The sequence below is a fragment of the Mercenaria mercenaria genome, chromosome 15 (genome assembly GCF_021730395.1).
Source record: "Mercenaria mercenaria strain notata chromosome 15, MADL_Memer_1, whole genome shotgun sequence".
Taxonomy (NCBI): Eukaryota; Metazoa; Mollusca; class Bivalvia; order Venerida; family Veneridae; genus Mercenaria; species Mercenaria mercenaria.
Genome location: NC_069375.1, coordinates 12,273,070 through 12,285,040, shown reverse-complemented (window position 1 = coordinate 12,285,040; position 11,971 = coordinate 12,273,070). Strand labels below are relative to the sequence as shown.

Here is an 11,971-nt window from a genome sequence, read left to right as displayed (position 1 = left end):
ATTAATGCTGTAGTAATCTTTGAATTGACATGCAAGAACTGTCTGAGTAGAAATCTATTAATTTATTATTGAACATTAAACATAAAATGTCCAAGTATCCTAACTAGAAAAAATAATAACTAATAGCTTATAGTCTTCCAGTCAGTAATGGGATATGTAAGAGCACAGTAAGTCGCTTGCTTTAAATCATCCTGTAGGTAATATCATTTGCAAAACACAATGATACAACCATATTTTACAGAAAAACATGATTCTTGTAATATATGTAACTGTAATTGTAATTTACAAACCATTACTGAGACTCTGTTTCACTTACAGTATATCTTTCAGTAATACAAAATTGGACACGAACTTGAGCCAGAACAACCTGAAAGACAACTTGAACAAAGAAGTGATGGTTAATATGCGCAGTGGCGGTACACCTAACAGGGACAGAGAAGGTATGATCAAATGAAGTAGTGCACCCGTAATTGTAATCGGTACATAACGTGTACTCCGTATACGGTTTCGGCATTCTCCGGTTTTAAATGGAAATTCATATGCTACGTTGAAGTACGAAGAAAGCCGAAACGAGAGTACGTAATCATATGAAAATTGCCGAATGTGTTTTCGGGTCAGTTGCCTTATTGTATGTGGATATATTTTGCCCTAAATTTGATCGGTTGTATTTTTGTGATCCTACCTGTCTATAAAGATCACCTTTGGGAATGCCAAAATGTGGTCTTTATTGGGAGGTGGTCTTTATTCACAGGTTAAAATACACTGTAAATGTTAAAATGGAAAACAAAACCTGTGATCTTTAGCGCCAGGTGGTCTCTGTGCAGTGGTGGTCTTTAACACAGGTTTGACTCTACTTGCATAAACCGTCACTGCAGATGCCTTTAAATGTCGCATGCTACTTGGACTAAGTGGTGGTATTAATTCTGGCGGCTATTTAGGACTATGGAATCCATTCAATGACCCCGTGTAACAGAATTACGCTCATGATGTACAGTTGGGTGGGAGGAGGATGCACATTTCATTACCTCGCATGAACAGACACGATCAAACGGAGACTGTTATTAACTTGCTTTCTTGTTTTCTACGCATCCAAAAGATTTATCCTGTCTTTTTTTGATTTCATTGAGCAAATAGCTATAGGATCCTTAAGAAGCATAGAATGCATCCAAGCAGACTCGGTTTGAATGAGTCAGTCCATGAGAGGTTATAGGAAGTGTAACAACCCTCACGTCCCTTGCACCAGCCTAAATTGAACTATGTTGCACAACAATTGAATGGATTCTACGATCCCAAAGGACCAGCAGATATTATAACACTTAATCAAAGTACAGTTCTTGTTGGTTGCTTTCATTGATACCGGCACATTGTGACATTTCTAAAGGCATTTTCCCATGAAATTTCAAGATGTACCTTTTGATGAAGAAAATGAATATAAAATATTTTATAATGCAATGTTCCGCATAATTATATTGGTAATAAAAATTGTGATATCTTTTATGAATGTTCATAGATATTTATCCGGATTTCAAGTTGCTCTTTGAGAAATATGCCTGCCACCTATCCGGAACTGAAATTGTTCTTTGAGAAAGTTGCCTGATATTTATCCAGATTTGAAGTTGTTCTTTGGAAAATTGCCAGATACTTACCCTGGTCTGAAATTGTTTTCTAAGAAAGTTGCCAGATATTTATCCGGTATGGAAATACTTCTTTAAGAAAGTTGCCAGATATTTATCCCCTATCGGAGTTGTTCATCGAGAAAATTGCCAGATATTTGAAGTTTTGTGGTGGTAATATAACATAAATAACTTCCGTGAACATTTGGATGTTGTTGTCTTACTATTAGTAAAATAATGAAAAATGTTGACAACAATTTGTCTAACAGGAAAGGGTTAAGACACTCAGCCTAGATACAACAAACTGCCAGATATCTGATCTTAAATGTTAACACTCTTTTTGTTCAATCACATACAAACATTCCGACTGTTCATATATGGTAAAATATAACTATTAATAATACAGTTTAAGTTGTCAATAGCTTAGCAAAACGTTTAAATGAAATGAACAGTCACCTATCTGTCGATAATTTCATTCAAAATAACTGTCCCAATAAACACACACTCTTTAGAAAATAGTATATAGAATAACAATATTATACATAACACAGAAATAAATACAGAGACGTTAATCCTTTTTAAAATACAATGTGGATTAGGTTTCATTTTTATACAAAGAGGTATCTTCCGCAAACATGGATATAAATCATGTTCAGTGAAACCTGTATTTAGCAGTCATGCAAAGGAGCAACAAAATCTGTTTGCTTAAGACAAGTTGAAATAAGAACCAAAACCATTTTTGAAGTTAGCTGACTTGCTGCTTAAGGCAAGTGGCTATGGTAGGTCCGATTAAACTGCCAGCTACATGTCTATTGTGTATCTATGATATTCCTTAAATCCTACTACATTACTCTGTGTTATAAAGCACACTTCTGCTAAGAGAAATGTTTGTCTTAACAGTTAATATAACAGTCATAAATTTTATTTTCTTACCTATTATTCAATACTTGTATTCTACTCCCAGTTGAATCAACAAGAAGCAGTAGTATCGACCTACCACGTCAGAACACCAACGCCAGTCAGGATGAGCCAGGTTTTGGCCAACCGAAACCTATGTTACCATACAGTTCCATGTTTATTTTTGGGCCTACAAATCCGTAAGTTGTTAATTAAATTCTAATATTTTTCTTATATCATGTGAACATTTTTATTATTTGTGTATTTTACTAATGCAGGTAAATATGTGTAATCTAGTATAAATCTGCGGAAAATGGAATGTTTTCCTTACAATCTTCTAAAAACTAAAAATAGGCTTTCTTTTGTTCGAAGCCGCTTGTCCCTATATCCTGTATAGATCATCGTTACAAAAACAAGTTACAGCCATTCTTCATAAATGTTTAAATGCAAAATAAGGCGGAATTTAACGAGAGTTGTTTGCAATTTTCTCAGCAGTCAGGGATAGCAGAGTGACATTTACAAAGCTTACAGTGCAGCAAATGAAAATGTATTCTATCTTCCAGTGAAGGTTGATTTGTTTTGTTTTCTTAATGCATCAAATTAGGCAAACTTTTGAAACATTTTTTTCTATTTACATTATTTTCATAAATAGCAATGTACCATGATAAAGGGTGTGAAGCAGTCCACTTCTACTTCATTATCATTTTATGAAAGGCATGCTTTGCAGCATATGTCTCTGAATTGTTTTCATTTGCTGTACTTAGTTCTTCCAGAGCTTCAGCACTTTATTTCTTCAATTGAATTAATTGTAAGGGATGAAGCAGTTAGAATAATGAAGTATTTTCGTCTATACTTACATGCAATATACTTTCTATATTTCAGGATACGTCGATTTTGCCATTTTGTTGTCAATCTCCGTTACTTTGACCTGTTCATCATGATAGTTATAAGTGCGAGTAGTATCGCTCTAGCTGCCGAAGACCCAGTGGACGAACACTCTGAACATAATAACATACTCAACTACTTCGATTATGTTTTCACTGGTGTTTTCACAATAGAACTCATTTTGAAGGTAATGGTTATGTTGTTGTTGTTTTTTTTTTTCATTTAAAAACTGATTTAAGACAAAATACTTTATCCTGAGCGCATTTATTGAAAATTTGATGGTTTATCCGATTTTGCAACGTTCTCAAGTCGATGATAGGTTCAAATATCACTTTCATCGTTGTCTAAGTCATTCACCTAGTACGAGACGCAATTATTTTTACTTTTACAGGTTGTGGATTTAGGTATCATCCTCCATCCTCGAGCTTACTGCAGAGATCCATGGAATATTTTAGATGCTACTGTCGTTATCTGTGCCCTCGTTGCCTTCTTTTTCACGTAAGTTCCTTCTAAAACGTCCAATGCCATTTTACAGTTTTCGCTCTTAAAAGTAAGCTACCCAAGACTTTTTCTACAGAAACATTGTATAAAACCTCCCCCAAACTTTTGAGCAAAAGCCTAAAGTTTGTTTTACTAATTGCCGTCAAAAATAATTTCGACTTTAACATGTATTGTTTACTTTATTACATTACATGACTTTTAGAATTAAGGTTCAAGGATTATTTTATTTTAATCAGTTTTGGTGGTCTTTTCTTATGTCTTTATTGCATCATTCCAACAGTCTTAACACCTTAGGCATGTTGGTTTGTTAACTTGCTATAGCAACTAAAAGTTATAGAGCAACTTGTCAGTCGTACAATTTATTGAATCATTTAACTGAAACTGAAGTTAATATTTCAAATGCATAAATTCCCGAGTAAACTGTTATAACTAAGCTACCTTGAAAATATGTTTTACAGAAATAAATGCTTATGAGAGTTGGATTATTTCTTATCAGTATTTACCTATTTCCCTTATGATAAAAAAGCACATTGCACATGTTATTGTGTGATAATAAGAATACCTTTTTGTACTAAAATGAGTAGCTTACTTTTCCTTTGAAGCGAAACTGTGTGCGCTATGAAATTGTTATTAATTTGCTGGAAATGCTTATGTCAAAATTCATATTGTAATTTAGATGTTACATTTCGACGTCATTGTTGTACATCTTAAATGCCATTTTTTCCATTTTCAGTGGTATTCTTTCTCTCTTTTAAATTTCTATTTCATGAAAATTCGATGTAACTTGTATTTTATTGTTAGTCCTTTTTATATTTTTTCCTCATGGTTCAGCTTTCATTATTGTACATTGATGTGAAAAAAAATCGCTGTTATTGAAAAGACATGTTCTCATTTACACTGTTACATTACTTTATTGTATATTTATGTCTATTTTTTAAGTAAATGCCCGAGAACTTAATCGAATGCCTGTTCATGGGTGCATTACTGATAAAAGATAAAGGATTTAGCAATCTAAACAAGAAGACTGTTACTTAAATTCAAAGTACATTTTGACTAGTTATACAGACTACATTTTGTAAAGTCCCTGGAAAAAAAATTCTTTAGTATTTTCTGAACCTTAAAACAGTGCCACAGAGCCTTTTTATCTATCTATTTTCGTCCATTTTGCAAAATAAAATTGCCACAGTCAAAACGTTTTACACATTGTTCTAACAATATCTGATTAAAATTAATTACTGTTAATGGCATTGTATTTGACTGACATCTACAGAAATGAATTATTTCTCACATGTTTTACTTTTCATTATTGCATTGTACAAACTGGATGGAACCGGTCCCTTTTTCACCTGTTCTATAGCCTGTCGCATTTTAAGTGACGCCGTTTAGTAAGACTATACAATGTATTAATTTTGCGACTGTGTTATACTAATCTGTATTTTGTAACGCTTAAAAAGCATCTCGTCGAGGTAAGAGTGAGCGAAATATCCCAAGTTATCTAAATTTGACTTTCGAAACTGTTGTTTGTTGTTTCTGTTGAGATAAATTTGCTGTAAGAATATTTCCCATAAGCACTGATTCTAAAAATAACATTAAAGCTTCACATTTTCATTTGTAACTGACTTTTTGGGGCCTCTATACAGAAAGACAAACTTCAGTTTTGAGACAAATGTCAATTAATCTCCCACCACATAGTGTGTAGAAGGACAGGGTTCCCATAAGCATGCTAACTTCTGGACGAACTAAGTAGATCTAGCATTTAGCTATACAGTTGTCAGAACAGCAAACTAATTTTACGTGTCAGTTATTGCAAACGTAAAAATAGGGTTTAAGTCTGTTGAAAGTTTTATTTTCAACATTATGTCCTAATGGTTGGCTGTACCAGTCGGTATTATCATGACATTCTCTGTAGAAAGAAACAACGTATGTTAACACTTTTCCATCTTTAGTGGAACTGATGTAATGATTTTCATTGTACGACCTTCAGTCTCCTATCATTTCACCTTGTTATTCTAATTAACAAATGGGTTACTTCTGTTGTTAAAAACAACAAAGATATTATTAATTTTCAAAAAAAATATCAATAAAAATAGCTTTTAGAAATAACTAATATCATGTCGGAATATTACATATTTAATACAGCTTTAAGAATTTCCTTAGTCATTCACCCTGTAATAATGTTTCTGTTTTAGCTCTGCAAATGTGTAAGCAGTCAAGTGTCATATAATTACAGTATCACTAATACTGCAGTATTTTGTACAAATATTTTTATTTTCGCTTACACTGTAGATTGGGTAATTTTCGCGGTTTTTCTTTCACTAATAATCGCGAATATTTACATTCACATTTTGCATAGAAAGAAAAGGCGTTTATTTAAGAAATAATAAGATCCCAAGCGTGGTTTATCGTAGAATAACCCGTGTTTTGAGTTCTTATGCATAAGAATATATCACGAAGGCTGTAGGCTCGGGTTATTCAACGATAAATCACACTTGGGAACTTGTTATTTCGATTCTAACACGACATACTTGTATCAACAGTGTTAGAAAAAAATGGTAACTACTTTTTTACGATATGAACTACACTTCGTGCTACTGAGGATGTCGTCACTACTTTGCACGCGCATGGTTATCGCAAAATAACCGTTGACTGATTTTCTCCTATGTGCATATAGGCTATTTGCTTGTCGTGTTAGAATTTCGTATAAACAACATTGTTAATAATACTATAAGGACATCCATTTCCGCGAGACTGCTCGACGAAGTTCATAAAGACATGCACAGATTTTCGTCATTCTAAAAATTCTTTCAAAACTTGACGCCAGGTTTTCAAGAAGGAACATTAAATTATAGCTTAGAGTAATTTTTGGACGGTTAAGAACAAGACTGAATTGCCTCGGCTGGATTTAATGCTGTTGTAAATAAAAAGCAGGAACTGTATTTTTACAGGGAGGCGAATTACAGCTGAACTTGGGCAGGTCGATATCTTGACATTAATTATGATACTCATTGAAAGCAAATCATTTATGTTTTGTAGCAAGCTACCGTAAAATTGTAAATCTAAGACTTAAATGATATTTAGTGTGAGTTTATACAGGTATAAACCACATTCGGACTTCATGCAAATAATCCTAGAATCCCTAGCGCGACTCATGGATTGGTTAACAGTGCTTATGATGTTTATACCAGTAGAAAACCCCAAAAAAAATAGCATATTATTTTAAAGTAGTTCGATTAAAACATTATAATAATTAACCGGCATTGTGACCAATTAAGAATCTAGAATTATTCACGACGCGAACAGTACCCAGTCTGTTGTAGTCAATAAATACATTCACGCTTCAAAATCGGTTACCAAATAACATTTTTATTGGGTTGATAAGAGTTATATTGTTTTTCACTAACCAGGTTAACATTTTGTTATAACCATATTAATTTTCAATCATTATTAACAATAGTTCAGTAGTTTAAAGTATATAACAAAAAAACGAGAAAAAACATATACTTTTTTTACTTCACATAGACTGTCTTGTTTACAGTTAAAATGTTTAAGTCAGCATCTCTTATTTCGTTATGTACAAATATTTGTCCCATAACTTGTATCTTTTAACATTATGTCGGTATTAATTGCTTTTAAAGTATATTACTATATTTAAGCTATAGGTAAGTTATGAGGAGGACGAATTAATTGATTACTCTTTAGTTCATTGCAAAACACATATGTAATATTACTATACGTACCTAGATAGTCATTGGGCTTTGTTATCACACTCTCTGCAGTTATTTCTGGAAATAAATACCCCTAATTTGAGGGTTTGCCTTGAAGGATGACACTGAAGGTAATTTCTAACTTTAATCATGTTTTAAGGTGACGTTTTTGTCACTGTCGTTTAAGAATACTATTGATGTAATTATAATGTATTTTGTAAGAAGATCCTGCAGGAACTGGTTCTGATTCTTTTTTATTAATCCTATTCTCAAACTACACATCATTTGCTGTCCCTATATAATACATATGTATGTCGTAATGTAATCGCACATACATGCGTCTTAGCCTTAAACAGTGTAAACATCACTGTGGTTTCTTGCTACCACTTTATTCATCTGGTCTATGTGTTGCATACACGCAACAGATTAACAGTGTATCATTTACCAAGCTGAATTATGCTTATGAAATACCTGTAGTAGTCACGTGATTTACAGTAAGGATGTACATGTATCTCCTTACAGATCAGCTTTGTATAATTACACTTGCGGATGAATATTGAAATAATCTTGTACCCTTGTTAAACAGCGTACACATCAACCAGGCCTGTGCACTTGTCACTTACATACTACTAGCAAATCGTCACAAAGCGGAACTAATACGTATAATACGCCTTTTGTAATAAACCTCCACTGCAACATTAGTTTTATGCTCAGGGAACGATTGTACGTGCATGCATCCCCGCTCTCTTTCCTGTCTCGTCTGATGTAGATCACGAAAGTAATCTTTTTAAGCAATAATGGTACATCGTAGTATATCATAAAATACTGATGTCAATGCCGAATCCTGGATGAACACCAAACAGTCGTTTTTAATTATGTTTTAGATATCAAAGTACAGAACGTTATTACTTTCTGATTCGCTTAGTAAAAGCAATGCCTGTATAAATTCCAGAGTCTTGGCATCATTTCAACACAGGCCATATAGTATTAAAACATTTAAAATTTATGTAATATGACACTTTTTCAGAATACAGATAGTGTACACGCACATCTAAGCGTATGATTTCAGGTTTTATGATGTATTACGTAAGTCCATTGCAAATAATTTTAGTTTCCAAGAAGTACACCAAAATTGCTTATTCTCAGATACGTTTAAATGTTGCTATGATTTTTGCTCCAAAGATTCTGTTTACTTTATTTAGCAAGACAAGTATGCTTAGGTAAGTCTGTATCAGTAAAATTCCTGCATGGTATATAAGAAAGAATTTCGTGTTATTAGTGCATTGTAAATCGGAAATTCAGCATAAAGAAAACATGATTTCAATTTTCCGTTTATTATTTTAGACAATCAAATCAAAATTTGAACATTAGTTTAGATAATGGACGTATTGGCAATCGGCAATCTCCTTGCAATGACATATTTCCGTAAACTACTTCGGTATTCTTCGGTTGTAAACGTAGCTCAGATGATTACATGCCAGTCTGTTCCAGCCTAGGGATGCCAAATGGAGAATTCGCAACGGAAATAGGCAGTTATTATTTTCTGTTACCGTTAATTCGTTTTCCGGCTTTCTTAAGGGCAATATACAACTACCAATAAAATACTTGCAATTTATCCATAGGCCAGTGTTCGAAAGGATATGCCTCCAGATTATTTTTTTTACATTTTTTTTAAAGTAATTTCATTAGTGGTAAATTGCAAATAAAAACAAAATGAAGTTACCATGTGAGTTCTAGGTAATAATTTGTTTTGATTTTTTTTCTGTTTTAAGCCTGTCATTATTACAAGACATATTATTTAATGAATCTTACCCTTTTAGACAGCATGACAGTACAGAGTGAGGTTTCTTTTATTGAAGAATACCATGCAGGAGTTTTTAATTGTCACTGAAATAGTTATCCGCACCACATGTGATCCACCGAGTATTGCATTGATATAAAGTTGTAGAATGCCACCTTTTATGATAAACAAAGATGATTGATAATTTTACAGGAAACCTCTAGCAATGTTGCATTTTGACAATCTGTATGGTGACATTCTGTTTATACCATTATATTATACAATTATATGTCAGCAAGAACGTCAGAAGTATTTAGTCTCATCAACAAGTGCAAATACAATTAAGCAACTGCAAGCTAAGTATAAAACGTAAATATATAATGAAAAAATAAAAGAATAAAGTATGTTAATATTTGCATGCAGATATCACATTTGATCGTCCGCTAATTAAATTACGATGTATGTGCAATAACATGTTTAAACAAACATGTATACTCCTTTCTTCTACCCGTTTCATATGTGAAACTGTGTCTTACCTGAAAAATATATAATTTGTCTGCTGTATTGTGTGTTTTGTGCTTTCCCAAAACCCGAGTTTATTCAGAAATTCATAATCTCTCATTTATGAGGAAAACACACTTTCTTTCTGTATTTCCTATAATTGGACGATGTAACTTGATAAAAATGTTTATAATTTCTGTATTCTAATTCCAAATGCTTTACTTTTTAAATTGATATATATATCAGAAAAGTATTTTTTTTTCGATCTTTATACTAAATGAGTGCTGTGCTATTTACGTTTAGTTCTAGTTTGATTGTCTGTAAAGATGCACATAATATTTATTTGATTTTTAAAACCAGGCTACGTGTGATTTCAATCTACAACTAACCATGCCTTTTCGAATGTCTATTTTATCTTGGACCAATTGTTTTAGCTAAACAAAACAAGTTTCCGCCGTAGAATTCTCGTAGTGACATAGTTACAAGAATGCGCTCTTTCTAGTAAGACTGGATTTAAAGGGGTTTCTATGTTATTTTAAACAATGCCCGAATATCTGAGTTGTGGTTTGTTTCGGATTTCCTTTTAGCACGTTATAAATACAATAAAGTACGAAGTCTGAATTTACTCAGTATAAATGCTGTGATTTCGAGAACTCTATTTACCAGTGTTTCTCTTTATTATCCCCCGCCGATGAAATCGGGAGGGGGGTATTGAAATGGCGTTGTCCGTCCGTCAGTCCGTCCGTCCGCCCGCAGCCATTTCTCAGTAACTACTTGGTAGAATTTCATAAAACTTGAAATAAACATGAACCAACATACTGCGATGATGCCCGTCAAGTTTTTTTTTTGATTGGTCAATTTCCCTCAGAGTTATTGCCCTTGATTTAATAAAAAATGTCTGTCTGCATCCATTTCTCAGTAACTACAGGTAGAATTTCATCAAATTGAAATAGACATGAACCAAGATACTGGCGATGCCCTCTTATTTTTTTGTTTCGATTGGTCAATTTTCCATATAGTTACTGCCCTTTAATTGTTTAAAAATCCACAGATCTGTACATAACAAACCAACCAATTGGAAGAATTTCATTAAACTTCTTTCATTCTTTTCCATGAACATTTATTATAAACATGTGATGTTGTGTACCTACACCTGGTCCCACCCCACCCCCACCCCACCCCCCATTGTTTTTTATTATTTTTTTTTTCATTTTTCATTTTCTATCAATATTTATAATCAATATGTAAACTGTTGTATCCTCACCCAACCCCCCCCCCCCCCCCATAGCCCCACCCAAACAAACCATTCATTTTCTTTTAATTTGATTTTGACTAATGAAATTATTTGCTTCTTGGTAACATTCTTAACTTTTTGCTGGATATATTTTTTTGCCGTTCCTCAACTCTGACCCTTTCGGCGGGGGATTCCAATTCATCGAATTTGCTTGTTGTCTTACGTTAAATATATAAAAGTTATATATAAAAATATGAACAGTATACATAAAAACAGTTTATACAATTTAATTTTTAACGTACATGCCATATTATTTAATATGAACAAGACCTTGTACGTCTAGATTTTAAGAGGAACCTGTGTATATATTTGAAACATTCAGCTTTGCAAACCATATTTTGCAAAAATAAGGATTTGATTATAGAAAGCTCTATGTATTTAAACTTTTGAGAAAGAATATAGATAATAACTGTAGAGAAAAGCCGTATAGATTTAAACATTGGAGAAATCTCTGTACATTAAAATTTTAAACTACCTAACTGCTTGCATTTCACATTTTGCAACTATCTAGTAGAATAAATACGTTAATGTTTCTTACCTAAGTAGTGTATAGAACAGCCTTTTGTATTTTCGTGGTAATATTAGAAATGCATCTTTAAGGTTAATTGCAAAACTGTCCTATCTAGAAGGTACGTAGATCTAACACGGAACAGTTTTGCTTTTGACGCCGTTGTGAGATAGAGGCATCTTGACTTTTTATATCTTGCACTAGATCAAAACTTCGCACACCATAACCAATGTTTTCTTTGCCTTGACTTTTTTACCTTTTCTGGTCTTGTATATAGTGTTATAACAA

The 11,971-nt window shown here is 32.9% G+C and overlaps 1 protein-coding gene across 15 annotated transcripts in view; it reads left to right on the top strand.

Moving 5' to 3' along the window:
- Positions 1-11,971, top strand: part of LOC123546888 (voltage-dependent calcium channel type A subunit alpha-1-like) — a 363,448-nt gene that overhangs the window by 304,135 nt on the left and 47,342 nt on the right. For 13 of the 15 annotated variants that reach the window (XM_053524572.1, XM_053524565.1, XM_053524564.1 and 10 more), the window contains 4 exons: positions 319-440; positions 2,578-2,710; positions 3,393-3,582; positions 3,787-3,893. In XM_053524572.1, the coding sequence (XP_053380547.1) occupies positions 319-440; positions 2,578-2,710; positions 3,393-3,582; positions 3,787-3,893 (552 nt within the window). The remainder of the gene's footprint in view (positions 1-318; positions 441-2,577; positions 2,711-3,392; positions 3,583-3,786; positions 3,894-11,971) is intronic. The other 2 variants (XM_053524561.1, XM_053524567.1) reach the window with 1 other exon arrangement.